At 55.2% G+C, this 17467-nt stretch overlaps 2 protein-coding genes across 2 annotated transcripts; both read right to left on the reverse strand.

Annotated features, from left to right (window-relative positions):
• Positions 1 to 2861: 2861 nt before the first annotated feature.
• Positions 2862 to 7935, reverse strand: LOC145529882 (uncharacterized). Its single transcript, XM_081550645.1, has 3 exons — positions 4485 to 7935; positions 3773 to 4085; positions 2862 to 3522 (listed from the first exon to the last, which is right to left on the reverse strand). The coding sequence occupies exons 1-3, from the start codon at positions 4719 to 4721 to the stop codon at positions 2894 to 2896; spliced, it is 1179 nt and encodes a 392-aa protein (XP_081406771.1). The 5' UTR covers positions 4722 to 7935; the 3' UTR covers positions 2862 to 2893.
• A 2573-nt stretch (positions 7936 to 10508) lies between these two features.
• On the reverse strand, positions 10509 to 15582 carry LOC145529881 (uncharacterized). The gene is made up of 3 exons (XM_081550644.1): positions 12132 to 15582; positions 11420 to 11732; positions 10509 to 11169 (listed from the first exon to the last, which is right to left on the reverse strand). Exons 1-3 carry the CDS (start codon positions 12366 to 12368, stop codon positions 10541 to 10543), a joined length of 1179 nt encoding a protein of 392 aa, XP_081406770.1. The 5' UTR covers positions 12369 to 15582; the 3' UTR covers positions 10509 to 10540.
• Positions 15583 to 17467: the final 1885 nt, after the last annotated feature.

The following is a 17467-nucleotide window of genomic DNA, read 5'->3' on the forward strand; positions in this document are numbered from 1 at the left end:
GCCTTTGGATCACCCAGGGTGGGCATTTGCTGTGACAGAAAAAATTGCCCTGAATTCCATGGACGGAAGAGCCTGGCTGTGTGGAGTTCGTGAGTTGCCGTGAATCAGACACAACTGAGGACACAAAAATTCAATAGACTAAAACACTTTTTGGGGGTGGGGGGAGTGAAAGGGGGTGATGTGGGGTTTTTTGTCTTATATAATAGCCGAGGGAAATCTAGTTTAAACCTAAATTCACATAGATGGGAAAGGTATAGCTCTCCGTCACCCTATTAAAAAAAAAAAAAAAAAAAACGACTTCACTTTTCTGAAAGCTTATTTAGTAGCTTCCTTGAGCAGTTCATTGTGAAGGATTTTTTTTTTTTCTGTGACATTGGCCTCATTAAAATGTACGGTTTGCCTTTACTGGATAATTTTGTTCATTGGTTTGTTAGGGAATCTTGGTAATATTTGAGTTTCCTGGGGAGTATGGTCACATGACCTGGCCCTGGCCAATCGGTGCGTTCCACCTCCCTGGCCACTGTGATTGGCTCCGGACTGGGGCAGTGCCCAATCGGGGCCCAGGGCCGGGCCTCACGTTGGAAGCCAGGGGAAGACGAGCTCTCGTCCTGCTGGGGTAGGGGAAGGGGTGGGGCCGGGGGAGGTCAGGCTCCAGCAGTGGGAGGGGCTTGAGGTCCGCCTGCGGCAGTTGGTGACCTTCCTGCTCCCCTCAGGGCAGAGCCGCCGGCCTGAGAATGAGGGCGCTGCTGAGCCCAAGGCGCTGGGATGGCCCGCTGCTGCTGTGGTCCCAGAGCTCCACCCGAGACCTGAGGGAGGCCGTCTGCCCGTGAGTCCTCTCCCGCTTGTCTGTCAGCTTGTTTGAACCATGCTGGGTTTTCTGCCCAGCTGGCTAAGGGGAGTCCCTGGAAATGCAAGGGTGTGGGTTTTGGCAGACTTCAGGGAAGACATGCCAGATGAGCCTGGGAGACTCCAGCTTAATCTGGATTCAGGAGATATCTCTTCGGGCCAGCTAGTAATTGTAGGATAAGCCTAATGAGTCTTCACAGGATGAAGAGAGTAACGTGCCAAGGTAGCAATCGATGTCCTCATTCGAGAGGATGAAGCTGGTGCTCAGAGAAGGGGGGAACTTGGCCACAGCAAGGAGGTGTGCACCCAGACAGAACCCCCAGATCCGGCCATTGGAGCTCAGGGAGGCCACTGGTGTGGCTTGTCCCTGTGGCAGGGGCCGAGGCACGCAGCCCACCCTGATTCCTGCGGGGGCCTGACTTGGGAAGTGCCATCTGGTAGCTTTGAGACTCACCAAACCAAATTGCACTGGAGAGAGGAAGGACACCTTCCTTCATCCACCCCCCACCCCCGCCGGATTCCCACATACCCTGACCCCTTTCTCTTGATTTCGGAGCCATTTCCAGAGTCCCGCTCATATGACCTCATTCGAAGTGCACTGTGGACGAGCTGCCATCTGCAGCTGCTACCACAGCAGCCAAGGGCTTTAGCTCCCGAGTACCTCCCTTCCTTTGGAACTTGGGGGCCCTCTACTCCCCACTTGCACACCACAGACCTTTGCTGAGGATTGTGGGGACCCTCACTCAGTTTGCAGCACGTTGTAGCCATCCCTGTCCTCTCAATACCTCCCTTGCCACTCAGCTTGTGAGCCCCTTTGGAGCAGCGTGGCCCACCTGGCTGCAACGGAAGAGACACAGCTGACAGTGAAACAACAGCTTAGATCTGACAGCCGGAAAGCTCTGTCAAAAGGGACCTCCCTCTTCACACCGTAGAGGCTGTAGGAGCCGCCAGGCTTTCGGAACCAGTGCAGGGGCCAAAATGACTCCACAGCCGTTTTCCTTCCTGGGGAGGGTTCTGGCTCGAGTGGGAATGGCTCAAGTCTCCTAAGGTTCTGAAAGCCCACTGTGTGCAGATTCACGGTACACAGAGAGGAGAAGGTGGAGTCCTGCCCTGGAGGTGGTCACAGCTCACGGATGAGCCAGGCAGGCAGGCAGGCAGGCAGGCAGGGCATGAGAACACCTGAGCTGCCTTCATGAGTGAATGGTGTGGGGGCAGAGGAAGAGAAGCCGGTCTGCTCCCCCATGTGGTGCCCAGGGCAGGTTGTCCCCAGAGGAAACCCTTACGACGGTGAGGACTCTCACTGCTGTTTCCCAAGGGGTTCCGTCGGTGCGTGTCTTCCCCGGAGCGGTCAGGCCGTCTCTAAAGTACACTGGCCATGGGCATTGCCTCTCCTTGGAACTTCCCACGTGTTTCTCTTTTTTATGGAACAGTGATTTTTCTAGAGGGGTTCTGGGCCACAAGGTTGTTGGGTCATTTTCTAGCCTTCTGTCGTGAAGAACGCTTTCCTGGGCGTTGGGGTGGTTTGTTGTTCCAGCTCCCTTTCTTGGCTTCTTTTGGGAGCTGGTGCAACAAGAGGAGCTCAGCCTCTGCCTTCTGGCTGAGATGTCACCCTTCAAACAGCAATGCCTGCCTGGAGATAATGATGGCATTTGCCAAAAGGGCTTCGTTTGGCACATGATATCTTGAAAGGACGTACACCGTCCTGTCAGCTATCAAAGGCTAGTTCAAATGACATAAAAATGAGAACTCTCCAATGGAGTCTTACAGTAGGTGGAGAGTCCGAAAGAAACTCCTTCAGTCATTTCACTGAGAGTCATTGATTGGGGACACCAAGAATATAGGAAGGAATGCAGAAAGAAAAGTTGAAATTGTGTTCAGGATCGGGGGGGAGGGATGAACAGGGCGTGCTTGCCTTGAATCCAGGCTTTGTTGGGGGGTGGGGCATAAAGATCAAACGGGTCTGAAACCACAAAGTGGTGATGGTAACACAGTATCACCAGAGTCACACAACAGTGTTCCCAAATTGCAACAATGATGAAAAAGTTTACTAATCCCAACTTAACCAACAAAAATACACGAAACCATACAAAAAGTAAAACATCACCAGTAAGGTGGAAACAAACCAAATGCAAAGCAGTTCAGGGGAAAGGAACTCCATGTCCCCTGGGGGCAGACCGAGTTGACGGCGTCCACGGTGAGCCGACAGGGATGGAGGCGGCAGAGCCGACCGCTCCCCTGGACGTGGTGTTTCCGGCAAGGGCTCTGGGTCTCTGTCCAGAGCGGGGGCTCGTTCTTCCTGCAGGGGCGGGTGAGTCATCGTCGGCGTCTGGGTGTTGCGCGGGAGCCAGGGCAGGCTCTCCCTGCCGAGGCGGTGACTCCTCCTCTGCCTCGGGTTCTCCTGCCAAAGCCCGAGCAGGTACAGGTGCACGTGGAGGTGGAGGTTCTGGCTGAGGGGGTGGGACATCAGTGCCTGGGGCTGGGGGTCCTGCAGGCACGGAGATCCGATCTGCCCGGTGTGCTGGCCAGAACCCAGCTGGCCTGGTGTCTCTGCGAGGGCAAGTCTCGGTTCTCCATCTGCCCTCGGTGGATCCCTGGGTCCTGCACCTGGAGCCACCACCTCTGTAGGGACAGGTCTGGGAAGTGGAGCCTGGTTCCAGTTGGAGGCCAGTGCTAGAGCTGGGGGAGAAGCAAAGTTTGCCCACAGGCCAGCCTTGGCATGTGCGTATCCCGGGACAGAAAGCTTCCAAGAGATTCCCAAAGAATACCCAGGGTCGGATGTCTTTTGGGACTGAAGTGTGCAAGATGGGGGTGGGGGTGTGAGGCCAGCGCTTCCTGCAGGCCCAGCAGCATCTTTCGGGGACTCGTCCCTGTGTAGCTCAGCACCCCCTCCCCACACACTCCCGTGCACCAGCCCCAGCGTCCTCACCTCTGTGCTCTGGCGTGCTGGGCTCCAGGTCCTCCTGCTGCCTCAGAGGCCGGGGTTCTCGGGACTCCGGGTCGGAGCCGGGTGTGCTGAGCTCCGTGGCAGCCTCAGACTGGGCCGCCGGGTGTATCCTGGGCGGTGTCTCGGCAGCAGGCCTTCCCCGCCTCCGCTTCGCCCCCGGTGGGGCTGATGCCTCCGTGGGCACGCTCACCTGGAGCCTGCACTGGGCCTCAGGGGCGGGGGGGTGGTGCTCCGACCCCTCCCTCCGGGAGGTGGACGGGGTGTCCCCGTCCTCGGCCTCATCACGTGGGAAGCTCTGCAACGACAGTGACCGTCAGCCAGCCGTGCTGGGAGTTTTCTGAGCTGGGCCTGGCCAGTGGAGCCGCTGCTTCTGCCTGCTCGAACTTCTCTTCCCAGAAGGGTCAGAGACGTGTGTCTGCTCAGATCCCCACCCGGGAGGAAAGAGACCCACCTGAGGGTGTGAGGCCAGCCTGGGCGGCCGGCGCTGCCCGCACTCTCCCCATCCCAGCCAGCCTGCTCTCCCCTGGGGTGTGGACACAACTTGCCCGTCGGCTTCTGACCCCACATCCGCCTGGGCTTCCTTGAGGGAGACACACCCCGAGAAACCCGCATCCACACACACAGGCAAAGGACCCGGTGTTTCCGGGTGGCATGGGAGAGGTGGCCTGGCCCGGCCTGGGGCTCCCCGTGTTACCTTTCTGTTTCTCCGGGCAAAGGGCCAGAGGCCTCTCGGGGGTGCCCTGAGCCAACGTTGACAGGGTGCCCACGCACACTGCCTGTGAGCTCTCCTGAGGCCCCGGCCTCTGGGCAGGGGCAAACAGCAGAACATCCTGGCAGCAAGTGATCTGGCTGGGGGCTCCTCTCCGCTCTGGAGGCCTGGATACCTGGGTTGCGGGTTCTGTTGGGTTCTGTTGCCGGCAGGTGACATCATTTCCTGGGGTTCGTGCTGAGGTCCCTTCCCCAAAGCTTCCCAAGGGAATCTCTGGGTTTCTGACTGCTCGACCACCCCCCTTAGGCCATGTGCAGGCACAGTGACAGCCACACTGCCCAGCCCACAGCCCTGGGGAGGCCTGGGTGCAGCCAGGGCCTGAGCTCCGAGGACCCCGCTGCTCTCAGACCAGGCTCCTTCTTCTCATAAGTGGTGTGGCCCTGGACAAGCGTATGCCCCTCAGGGTTTCCCCAGTCTCTCCATCTGCAGAGTGGGGGTCATTCTCCCATCTGCTTCCTAGTTCTGTCGGCCTACGAGCAGCTCCATGCCTTTCCACCTGGGGCCGATATCACGTGGAGCTTGTGCGCTGAGACTTCAGAAAGAAAGACTCCATCCAGGGCTGACACAGCACAGAATGGGGCAGAACGAGGCCTGGATGCGCCGTGGTACCCAGGAAAAGGCACTCCCCCTCCTGACTGTTTTGAGACCCCGCATCCAAGTTGGAGGACCGAAAGGAAGACTCGAAGGTCTCCCTCTCTTATAGAAAAGAGTAGCCAACTTTCTGGTCCTCTGTTTCCATTGAGATTCTGTTCAAGTGTCCCAGCTCGGCTTCTGCGGGTGGCTGAGCTTCTAAGGGCTCCCTGCGTTCTTGTCTTTTCCTCTCCAAACCTTCCGTCCTTTTCCCCCTTCTGGGGTGGATGGGCGCTGTCGTTGCTTCTACCTTCGAGACAGATTGATGAAAAGTCTGGACCGTCGATTCCTTTCCTCTCTCTGGTTCCGTGTCTCTCTCTGGCTCTGTCCCTCTCTTTTCCCTTCTCGATTCAGTCTGTGTCTTCCTCTTTCTCTCTCGTGTGTGGATGGATGGATGCTAGGAATGCACATGTATATGATTAGATGAGGGTTATGTTTTAGGGATAGGTTAGAGGGAGAGAAAGGCTTTAGGTCGGAGTTGGTCATGGGGGAAGGGTCAAGGGTGGTGGTGGTGTTTCTTGGAATCTGAGTGCTGTGCATTCTTCGTCTCTTTCCATATGAACCCCTTCTCAGATACACCACTTGCAAGGAGTCTCTCATGTTCCGTTTCCTATCTTTTGCATTTCTGAATGCTTAGCTTCTCTGTTGTGAAGAGGTTCCATTGGATGGAAACCCGTTGGCGTACTTCGTTTTCCTCTTTCCCTTACTTGAAGAGACCCATTTCTACCTCCGCCCAGCAAATGGCAAGGAGACTCTGATGTTAAGGAGCCTTTGACCTACGCTTCTTTCTAGCTATCTCATGATATCAGTCTTTAGGGTGAGGTTTTTCCCCGATATTGAGGTGGTGTGAGATCAAAACCAATAGCGTTCTTCAGATGTAGCTGTCTGGTTTTCCCATGGACATTTATTGAAGAGGCTTTCTTGTTCCCATTTGGATATTCTCCCCTTCTGTGTCAGAGATGAGTTGACCATGGATGCCGGGGTTTGTTTCTGGACCCTCAACTTTATTCCATCGATCTGGATCTGTGTGTGTTGTTGTATTCCCAATAGCATACTGTCCTGCTGCTGCCGCTGCGGCTAAGTCACTTCAGTCGTGCCTGACTCTGTGCGACCCCATGGCCTGCAGCCTACCAGGCTCCTCCGTCCATGGCATTTTCCAGGCAAGAGTACTGGAGTGGGTCGCCATCGCCTTCTCCGATACTCTCCTGAGGATCCTAGTTTGGTCGTCTAATTTCCTTTCACACAACCTTGGATGTCCGTATCGGGGCTTTTTCGTCGGATTGTATTGACAATTTAGGCTCTTTTCTGTTTCCGTACCCCTTTTGCAATTCTTTGTTCGGTGCGAAAATGCATTGGCCTTTTGGGAGGAATAGCATCGAAGCTGTGGATTGCCTTGTGGGGCTGTGACATCATTTTCCCAATAGGAATTCTTTCAAGCCCTGAGCACAGCTTCTCTTTCCAGTGGTTGGTGTGGGCTTGATCTTCCTTCTTCCATCTCTCGCCGTTTTGTCAGGACAGGTCCTTCCTTCCCTTCTGGGTTAGATGGACTCGTGGGTATCACTTCAGTGAATGGCATTGTCAGTGGGGGTGATAATTCCCTTCTCATTGGAAGACTTTGCTGTGAGTATTAGATATGCAAGTGATTTCTCTTCCCCTTCCTCCCTGTCCATCTCTCAGAGCCACCGGGAAACAGAGGCCTCATCCAGGGTCACACAGGCCTGAAGGAGTGCAACTAGACTGTTGTTTCTCCAGGCCCTCAGTGCTGGACATCATCCGGGATACTCTGTGTGTGTCTTCCTCAGTCTGCTGTCCCTTCAGACCTTTCCCTAGTTTTCACAGGCTTGTCGTGTTGGTGTTCTTTGTCTGTTTGGAGACACATCCTTGAGAAGCTTTGTGTTTCCACTCATTCGTCTCGCGATGTATGACCTGTCTTTTGCTTTTGTAATGAGGTCTTTCCCACAGTAGATATCTTTGATTTTGCAAAGTCCACTGTATTCTCTGGGTTGTTTTGTGAGCTGCCTTTTCGTTTTGTGTGTGAAGACTCAAAGCACATGTCCGGTTTCTGCTCATTGCTCTTCTAGATTTGTGACAAGTTTTCATGGAAACTTTGTCTAGGGATAACTGGAAGTGAACTCGGTGTAAGGTGTCAAGTCTCCATCTCCATTCATGTCATGCCCTGCAGTTTCCAATTCCCTGTTCCTGAGTGGTTTTGGAGACCTTGTGGGAAGTTTGGTTGCATCGGAGTTTGCGTTTCCACCTTGAGTAGATTCACACTGTTCTGCCCTCAGGGACACTGTCAAGGGGGAGTGAGGAGCTGCCTGCACTTCCAGCAGTGACCACACGGTGGGGCGAGTGCTGCTCTCCCCTCTGGGAGCCCCAGGCCACAGGCATCCCAGTGAGGAGCCAGCTCTGTGCTCAGCTGAAAGGAGTTAGTCTCTCAGGAGCCTCTGAGCCCTTGCCTTTGGATCACCCAGGGTGGGCATTTGCTGTGACAGAAAAAATTGCCCTGAATTCCATGGACGGAAGAGCCTGGCTGTGTGGAGTTCGTGAGTTGCCGTGAATCAGACACAACTGAGGACACAAAAATTCAATAGACTAAAACACTTTTTGGGGGTGGGGGGAGTGAAAGGGGGTGATGTGGGGTTTTTTGTCTTATATAATAGCCGAGGGAAATCTAGTTTAAACCTAAATTCACATAGATGGGAAAGGTATAGCTCTCCGTCACCCTATTAAAAAAAAAAAAAAAAAAAAACGACTTCACTTTTCTGAAAGCTTATTTAGTAGCTTCCTTGAGCAGTTCATTGTGAAGGATTTTTTTTTTTTCTGTGACATTGGCCTCATTAAAATGTACGGTTTGCCTTTACTGGATAATTTTGTTCATTGGTTTGTTAGGGAATCTTGGTAATATTTGAGTTTCCTGGGGAGTATGGTCACATGACCTGGCCCTGGCCAATCGGTGCGTTCCACCTCCCTGGCCACTGTGATTGGCTCCGGACTGGGGCAGTGCCCAATCGGGGCCCAGGGCCGGGCCTCACGTTGGAAGCCAGGGGAAGACGAGCTCTCGTCCTGCTGGGGTAGGGGAAGGGGTGGGGCCGGGGGAGGTCAGGCTCCAGCAGTGGGAGGGGCTTGAGGTCCGCCTGCGGCAGTTGGTGACCTTCCTGCTCCCCTCAGGGCAGAGCCGCCGGCCTGAGAATGAGGGCGCTGCTGAGCCCAAGGCGCTGGGATGGCCCGCTGCTGCTGTGGTCCCAGAGCTCCACCCGAGACCTGAGGGAGGCCGTCTGCCCGTGAGTCCTCTCCCGCTTGTCTGTCAGCTTGTTTGAACCATGCTGGGTTTTCTGCCCAGCTGGCTAAGGGGAGTCCCTGGAAATGCAAGGGTGTGGGTTTTGGCAGACTTCAGGGAAGACATGCCAGATGAGCCTGGGAGACTCCAGCTTAATCTGGATTCAGGAGATATCTCTTCGGGCCAGCTAGTAATTGTAGGATAAGCCTAATGAGTCTTCACAGGATGAAGAGAGTAACGTGCCAAGGTAGCAATCGATGTCCTCATTCGAGAGGATGAAGCTGGTGCTCAGAGAAGGGGGGAACTTGGCCACAGCAAGGAGGTGTGCACCCAGACAGAACCCCCAGATCCGGCCATTGGAGCTCAGGGAGGCCACTGGTGTGGCTTGTCCCTGTGGCAGGGGCCGAGGCACGCAGCCCACCCTGATTCCTGCGGGGGCCTGACTTGGGAAGTGCCATCTGGTAGCTTTGAGACTCACCAAACCAAATTGCACTGGAGAGAGGAAGGACACCTTCCTTCATCCACCCCCCACCCCCGCCGGATTCCCACATACCCTGACCCCTTTCTCTTGATTTCGGAGCCATTTCCAGAGTCCCGCTCATATGACCTCATTCGAAGTGCACTGTGGACGAGCTGCCATCTGCAGCTGCTACCACAGCAGCCAAGGGCTTTAGCTCCCGAGTACCTCCCTTCCTTTGGAACTTGGGGGCCCTCTACTCCCCACTTGCACACCACAGACCTTTGCTGAGGATTGTGGGGACCCTCACTCAGTTTGCAGCACGTTGTAGCCATCCCTGTCCTCTCAATACCTCCCTTGCCACTCAGCTTGTGAGCCCCTTTGGAGCAGCGTGGCCCACCTGGCTGCAACGGAAGAGACACAGCTGACAGTGAAACAACAGCTTAGATCTGACAGCCGGAAAGCTCTGTCAAAAGGGACCTCCCTCTTCACACCGTAGAGGCTGTAGGAGCCGCCAGGCTTTCGGAACCAGTGCAGGGGCCAAAATGACTCCACAGCCGTTTTCCTTCCTGGGGAGGGTTCTGGCTCGAGTGGGAATGGCTCAAGTCTCCTAAGGTTCTGAAAGCCCACTGTGTGCAGATTCACGGTACACAGAGAGGAGAAGGTGGAGTCCTGCCCTGGAGGTGGTCACAGCTCACGGATGAGCCAGGCAGGCAGGCAGGCAGGCAGGCAGGGCATGAGAACACCTGAGCTGCCTTCATGAGTGAATGGTGTGGGGGCAGAGGAAGAGAAGCCGGTCTGCTCCCCCATGTGGTGCCCAGGGCAGGTTGTCCCCAGAGGAAACCCTTACGACGGTGAGGACTCTCACTGCTGTTTCCCAAGGGGTTCCGTCGGTGCGTGTCTTTCCCGGAGCGGTCAGGCCGTCTCTAAAGTACACTGGCCATGGGCATTGCCTCTCCTTGGAACTTCCCACGTGTTTCTCTTTTTTATGGAACAGTGATTTTTCTAGAGGGGTTCTGGGCCACAAGGTTGTTGGGTCATTTTCTAGCCTTCTGTCGTGAAGAACGCTTTCCTGGGCGTTGGGGTGGTTTGTTGTTCCAGCTCCCTTTCTTGGCTTCTTTTGGGAGCTGGTGCAACAAGAGGAGCTCAGCCTCTGCCTTCTGGCTGAGATGTCACCCTTCAAACAGCAATGCCTGCCTGGAGATAATGATGGCATTTGCCAAAAGGGCTTCGTTTGGCACATGATATCTTGAAAGGACGTACACCGTCCTGTCAGCTATCAAAGGCTAGTTCAAATGACATAAAAATGAGAACTCTCCAATGGAGTCTTACAGTAGGTGGAGAGTCCGAAAGAAACTCCTTCAGTCATTTCACTGAGAGTCATTGATTGGGGACACCAAGAATATAGGAAGGAATGCAGAAAGAAAAGTTGAAATTGTGTTCAGGATCGGGGGGGAGGGATGAACAGGGCGTGCTTGCCTTGAATCCAGGCTTTGTTGGGGGGTGGGGCATAAAGATCAAACGGGTCTGAAACCACAAAGTGGTGATGGTAACACAGTATCACCAGAGTCACACAACAGTGTTCCCAAATTGCAACAATGATGAAAAAGTTTACTAATCCCAACTTAACCAACAAAAATACACGAAACCATACAAAAAGTAAAACATCACCAGTAAGGTGGAAACAAACCAAATGCAAAGCAGTTCAGGGGAAAGGAACTCCATGTCCCCTGGGGGCAGACCGAGTTGACGGCGTCCACGGTGAGCCGACAGGGATGGAGGCGGCAGAGCCGACCGCTCCCCTGGACGTGGTGTTTCCGGCAAGGGCTCTGGGTCTCTGTCCAGAGCGGGGGCTCGTTCTTCCTGCAGGGGCGGGTGAGTCATCGTCGGCGTCTGGGTGTTGCGCGGGAGCCAGGGCAGGCTCTCCCTGCCGAGGCGGTGACTCCTCCTCTGCCTCGGGTTCTCCTGCCAAAGCCCGAGCAGGTACAGGTGCACGTGGAGGTGGAGGTTCTGGCTGAGGGGGTGGGACATCAGTGCCTGGGGCTGGGGGTCCTGCAGGCACGGAGATCCGATCTGCCCGGTGTGCTGGCCAGAACCCAGCTGGCCTGGTGTCTCTGCGAGGGCAAGTCTCGGTTCTCCATCTGCCCTCGGTGGATCCCTGGGTCCTGCACCTGGAGCCACCACCTCTGTAGGGACAGGTCTGGGAAGTGGAGCCTGGTTCCAGTTGGAGGCCAGTGCTAGAGCTGGGGGAGAAGCAAAGTTTGCCCACAGGCCAGCCTTGGCATGTGCGTATCCCGGGACAGAAAGCTTCCAAGAGATTCCCAAAGAATACCCAGGGTCGGATGTCTTTTGGGACTGAAGTGTGCAAGATGGGGGTGGGGGTGTGAGGCCAGCGCTTGCTGCAGGCCCAGCAGCATCTTTCGGGGACTCGTCCCTGTGTAGCTCAGCACCCCCTCCCCACACACTCCCGTGCACCAGCCCCAGCGTCCTCACCTCTGTGCTCTGGCGTGCTGGGCTCCAGGTCCTCCTGCTGCCTCAGAGGCCGGGGTTCTCGGGACTCCGGGTCGGAGCCGGGTGTGCTGAGCTCCGTGGCAGCCTCAGACTGGGCCGCCGGGTGTATCCTGGGCGGTGTCTCGGCAGCAGGCCTTCCCCGCCTCCGCTTCGCCCCCGGTGGGGCTGATGCCTCCGTGGGCACGCTCACCTGGAGCCTGCACTGGGCCTCAGGGGCGGGGGGGTGGTGCTCCGACCCCTCCCTCCGGGAGGTGGACGGGGTGTCCCCGTCCTCGGCCTCATCACGTGGGAAGCTCTGCAACGACAGTGACCGTCAGCCAGCCGTGCTGGGACTTTTCCGAGCTGGGCCTGGCCAGTGGAGCCGCTGCTTCTGCCTGCTCGAACTTCTCTTCCCAGAAGGGTCAGAGACGTGTGTCTGCTCAGATCCCCACCCGGGAGGAAAGAGACCCACCTGAGGGTGTGAGGCCAGCCTGGGCGGCCGGCGCTGCCCGCACTCTCCCCATCCCAGCCAGCCTGCTCTCCCCTGGGGTGTGGACACAACTTGCCCGTCGGCTTCTGACCCCACATCCGCCTGGGCTTCCTTGAGGGAGACACACCCCGAGAAACCCGCATCCACACACACAGGCAAAGGACCCGGTGTTTCCGGGTGGCATGGGAGAGGTGGCCTGGCCCGGCCTGGGGCTCCCCGTGTTACCTTTCTGTTTCTCCGGGCAAAGGGCCAGAGGCCTCTCGGGGGTGCCCTGAGCCAACGTTGACAGGGTGCCCACGCACACTGCCTGTGAGCTCTCCTGAGGCCCCGGCCTCTGGGCAGGGGCAAACAGCAGAACATCCTGGCAGCAAGTGATCTGGCTGGGGGCTCCTCTCCGCTCTGGAGGCCTGGATACCCGGGTTGCGGGTTCTGTTGGGTTCTGTTGCCGGCAGGTGACATCATTTCCTGGGGTTCGTGCTGAGGTCCCTTCCCCAAAGCTTCCCAAGGGAATCTCTGGGTTTCTGACTGCTCGACCACCCCCCTTAGGCCATGTGCAGGCACAGTGACAGCCACACTGCCCAGCCCACAGCCCTGGGGAGGCCTGGGTGCAGCCAGGGCCTGAGCTCCGAGGACCCCGCTGCTCTCAGACCAGGCTCCTTCTTCTCATAAGTGGTGTGGCCCTGGACAAGCGTATGCCCCTCAGGGTTTCCCCAGTCTCTCCATCTGCAGAGTGGGGGTCATTCTCCCATCTGCTTCCTAGTTCTGTCGGCCTACGAGCAGCTCCATGCCTTTCCACCTGGGGCCGATATCACGTGGAGCTTGTGCGCTGAGACTTCAGAAAGAAAGACTCCATCCAGGGCTGACACAGCACAGAATGGGGCAGAACGAGGCCTGGATGCGCCGTGGTACCCAGGAAAAGGCACTCCCCCTCCTGACTGTTTTGAGACCCCGCATCCAAGTTGGAGGACCGAAAGGAAGACTCGAAGGTCTCCCTCTCTTATAGAAAAGAGTAGCCAACTTTCTGGTCCTCTGTTTCCATTGAGATTCTGTTCAAGTGTCCCAGCTCGGCTTCTGCGGGTGGCTGAGCTTCTAAGGGCTCCCTGCGTTCTTGTCTTTTCCTCTCCAAACCTTCCGTCCTTTTCCCCCTTCTGGGGTGGATGGGCGCTGTCGTTGCTTCTACCTTCGAGACAGATTGATGAAAAGTCTGGACCGTCGATTCCTTTCCTCTCTCTGGTTCCGTGTCTCTCTCTGGCTCTGTCCCTCTCTTTTCCCTTCTCGATTCAGTCTGTGTCTTCCTCTTTCTCTCTCGTGTGTGGATGGATGGATGCTAGGAATGCACATGTATATGATTAGATGAGGGTTATGTTTTAGGGATAGGTTAGAGGGAGAGAAAGGCTTTAGGTCGGAGTTGGTCATGGGGGAAGGGTCAAGGGTGGTGGTGGTGTTTCTTGGAATCTGAGTGCTGTGCATTCTTCGTCTCTTTCCATATGAACCCCTTCTCAGATACACCACTTGCAAGGAGTCTCTCATGTTCCGTTTCCTATCTTTTGCATTTCTGAATGCTTAGCTTCTCTGTTGTGAAGAGGTTCCATTGGATGGAAACCCGTTGGCGTACTTCGTTTTCCTCTTTCCCTTACTTGAAGAGACCCATTTCTACCTCCGCCCAGCAAATGGCAAGGAGACTCTGATGTTAAGGAGCCTTTGACCTACGCTTCTTTCTAGCTATCTCATGATATCAGTCTTTAGGGTGAGGTTTTTCCCCGATATTGAGGTGGTGTGAGATCAAAACCAATAGCGTTCTTCAGATGTAGCTGTCTGGTTTTCCCATGGACATTTATTGAAGAGGCTTTCTTGTTCCCATTTGGATATTCTCCCCTTCTGTGTCAGAGATGAGTTGACCATGGATGCTGGGGTTTGTTTCTGGACCCTCAACTTTATTCCATCGATCTGGATCTGTGTGTGTTGTTGTATTCCCAATAGCATACTGTCCTGCTGCTGCCGCTGCGGCTAAGTCACTTCAGTCGTGCCTGACTCTGTGCGACCCCATGGCCTGCAGCCTACCAGGCTCCTCCGTCCATGGCATTTTCCAGGCAAGAGTACTGGAGTGGGTCGCCATCGCCTTCTCCGATACTCTCCTGAGGATCCTAGTTTGGTCGTCTAATTTCCTTTCACACAACCTTGGATGTCCGTATCGGGGCTTTTTCGTCGGATTGTATTGACAATTTAGGCTCTTTTCTGTTTCCGTACCCCTTTTGCAATTCTTTGTTCGGTGCGAAAATGCATTGGCATTTTGGGAGGAATAGCATCGAAGCTGTGGATTGCCTTGTGGGGCTGTGACATCATTTTCCCAATAGGAATTCTTTCAAGCCCTGAGCACAGCTTCTCTTTCCAGTGGTTGGTGTGGGCTTGATCTTCCTTCTTCCATCTCTCGCCGTTTTGTCAGGACAGGTCCTTCCTTCCCTTCTGGGTTAGATGGACTCGTGGGTATCACTTCAGTGAATGGCATTGTCAGTGGGGGTGATAATTCCCTTCTCATTGGAAGACTTTGCTGTGAGTATTAGAAATGCAAGTGATTTCTCTTCCCCTTCCTCCCTGTCCATCTCTCAGAGCCACCGGGAAACAGAGGCCTCATCCAGGGTCACACAGGCCTGAGGGAGTGCAACTAGACTGTTGTTTCTCCAGGCCCTCAGTGCTGGACATCATCCGGGATACTCTGTGTGTGTCTTCCTCAGTCTGCTGTCCCTTCAGACCTTTCCCTAGTTTTCACAGGCTTGTCGTGTTGGTGTTCTTTGTCTGTTTGGAGACACATCCTTGAGAAGCTTTGTGTTTCCACTCATTCGTCTCGCGATGTATGACCTGTCTTTTGCTTTTGTAATGAGGTCTTTCCCACAGTAGATATCTTTGATTTTGCAAAGTCCACTGTATTCTCTGGGTTGTTTTGTGAGCTGCCTTTTCGTTTTGTGTGTGAAGACTCAAAGCACATGTCCGGTTTCTGCTCATTGCTCTTCTAGATTTGTGACAAGTTTTCATGGAAACTTTGTCTAGGGATAACTGGAAGTGAACTCGGTGTAAGGTGTCAAGTCTCCATCTCCATTCATGTCATGCCCTGCAGTTTCCAATTCCCTGTTCCTGAGTGGTTTTGGAGACCTTGTGGGAAGTTTGGTTGCATCGGAGTTTGCGTTTCCACCTTGAGTAGATTCACACTGTTCTGCCCTCAGGGACACTGTCAAGGGGGAGTGAGGAGCTGCCTGCACTTCCAGCAGTGACCACACGGTGGGGCGAGTGCTGCTCTCCCCTCTGGGAGCCCCAGGCCACAGGCATCCCAGTGAGGAGCCAGCTCTGTGCTCAGCTGAAAGGAGTTAGTCTCTCAGGAGCCTCTGAGCCCTTGCCTTTGGATCACCCAGGGTGGGCATTTGCTGTGACAGAAAAAATTGCCCTGAATTCCATGGACGGAAGAGCCTGGCTGTGTGGAGTTCGTGAGTTGCCGTGAATCAGACACAACTGAGGACACAAAAATTCAATAGACTAAAACACTTTTTGGGGGTGGGGGGAGTGAAAGGGGGTGATGTGGGGTTTTTTGTCTTATATAATAGCCGAGGGAAATCTAGTTTAAACCTAAATTCACATAGATGGGAAAGGTATAGCTCTCCGTCACCCTATTAAAAAAAAAAAAAAAAAAAAACGACTTCACTTTTCTGAAAGCTTATTTAGTAGCTTCCTTGAGCAGTTCATTGTGAAGGATTTTTTTTTTTTTCTGTGACATTGGCCTCATTAAAATGTACGGTTTGCCTTTACTGGATAATTTTGTTCATTGGTTTGTTAGGGAATCTTGGTAATATTTGAGTTTCCTGGGGAGTATGGTCACATGACCTGGCCCTGGCCAATCGGTGCGTTCCACCTCCCTGGCCACTGTGATTGGCTCCGGACTGGGGCAGTGCCCAATCGGGGCCCAGGGCCGGGCCTCACGTTGGAAGCCAGGGGAAGACGAGCTCTCGTCCTGCTGGGGTAGGGGAAGGGGTGGGGCCGGGGGAGGTCAGGCTCCAGCAGTGGGAGGGGCTTGAGGTCCGCCTGCGGCAGTTGGTGACCTTCCTGCTCCCCTCAGGGCAGAGCCGCCGGCCTGAGAATGAGGGCGCTGCTGAGCCCAAGGCGCTGGGATGGCCCGCTGCTGCTGTGGTCCCAGAGCTCCACCCGAGACCTGAGGGAGGCCGTCTGCCCGTGAGTCCTCTCCCGCTTGTCTGTCAGCTTGTTTGAACCATGCTGGGTTTTCTGCCCAGCTGGCTAAGGGGAGTCCCTGGAAATGCAAGGGTGTGGGTTTTGGCAGACTTCAGGGAAGACATGCCAGATGAGCCTGGGAGACTCCAGCTTAATCTGGATTCAGGAGATATCTCTTCGGGCCAGCTAGTAATTGTAGGATAAGCCTAATGAGTCTTCACAGGATGAAGAGAGTAACGTGCCAAGGTAGCAATCGATGTCCTCATTCGAGAGGATGAAGCTGGTGCTCAGAGAAGGGGGGAACTTGGCCACAGCAAGGAGGTGTGCACCCAGACAGAACCCCCAGATCCGGCCATTGGAGCTCAGGGAGGCCACTGGTGTGGCTTGTCCCTGTGGCAGGGGCCGAGGCACGCAGCCCACCCTGATTCCTGCGGGGGCCTGACTTGGGAAGTGCCATCTGGTAGCTTTGAGACTCACCAAACCAAATTGCACTGGAGAGAGGAAGGACACCTTCCTTCATCCACCCCCCACCCCCGCCGGATTCCCACATACCCTGACCCCTTTCTCTTGATTTCGGAGCCATTTCCAGAGTCCCGCTCATATGACCTCATTCGAAGTGCACTGTGGACGAGCTGCCATCTGCAGCTGCTACCACAGCAGCCAAGGGCTTTAGCTCCCGAGTACCTCCCTTCCTTTGGAACTTGGGGGCCCTCTACTCCCCACTTGCACACCACAGACCTTTGCTGAGGATTGTGGGGACCCTCACTCAGTTTGCAGCACGTTGTAGCCATCCCTGTCCTCTCAATACCTCCCTTGCCACTCAGCTTGTGAGCCCCTTTGGAGCAGCGTGGCCCACCTGGCTGCAACGGAAGAGACACAGCTGACAGTGAAACAACAGCTTAGATCTGACAGCCGGAAAGCTCTGTCAAAAGGGACCTCCCTCTTCACACCGTAGAGGCTGTAGGAGCCGCCAGGCTTTCGGAAGCAGTGCAGGGGCCAAAATGACTCCACAGCCGTTTTCCTTCCTGGGGAGGGTTCTGGCTCGAGTGGGAATGGCTCAAGTCTCCTAAGGTTCTGAAAGCCCACTGTGTGCAGATTCACGGTACACAGAGAGGAGAAGGTGGAGTCCTGCCCTGGAGGTGGTCACAGCTCACGGATGAGCCAGGCAGGCAGGCAGGCAGGCAGGCAGGGCATGAGAACACCTGAGCTGCCTTCATGAGTGAATGGTGTGGGGGCAGAGGAAGAGAAGCCGGTCTGCTCCCCCATGTGGTGCCCAGGGCAGGTTGTCCCCAGAGGAAACCCTTACGACGGTGAGGACTCTCACTGCTGTTTCCCAAGGGGTTCCGTCG

Source organism: Giraffa tippelskirchi, chromosome 12, assembly GCF_054371585.1.
Source record: "Giraffa tippelskirchi isolate mGirTip1 chromosome 12, T2T-mGirTip1v1.2.pri, whole genome shotgun sequence".
NCBI lineage: Eukaryota > Metazoa > Chordata > Mammalia > Artiodactyla > Giraffidae > Giraffa > Giraffa tippelskirchi.

Coding starts and splice junctions, on each gene's coding strand:
- LOC145529882 (XM_081550645.1), bottom strand. CDS start 4,721: ATGATGTCACCTGCCGGCAACAGAACCCAACAGAACCCGCAACCCAGG. Junction 4,086..4,484: donor TTGCCCGGAGAAACAGAAAG/GTAACACGGGGA, acceptor CTGTCGTTGCAG/AGCTTCCCACGTGATGAGGC. Junction 3,523..3,772: donor CAGCACGCCAGAGCACAGAG/GTGAGGACGCTG, acceptor CTTCTCCCCCAG/CTCTAGCACTGGCCTCCAAC.
- LOC145529881 (XM_081550644.1), bottom strand. CDS start 12,368: ATGATGTCACCTGCCGGCAACAGAACCCAACAGAACCCGCAACCCGGG. Junction 11,733..12,131: donor TTGCCCGGAGAAACAGAAAG/GTAACACGGGGA, acceptor CTGTCGTTGCAG/AGCTTCCCACGTGATGAGGC. Junction 11,170..11,419: donor CAGCACGCCAGAGCACAGAG/GTGAGGACGCTG, acceptor CTTCTCCCCCAG/CTCTAGCACTGGCCTCCAAC.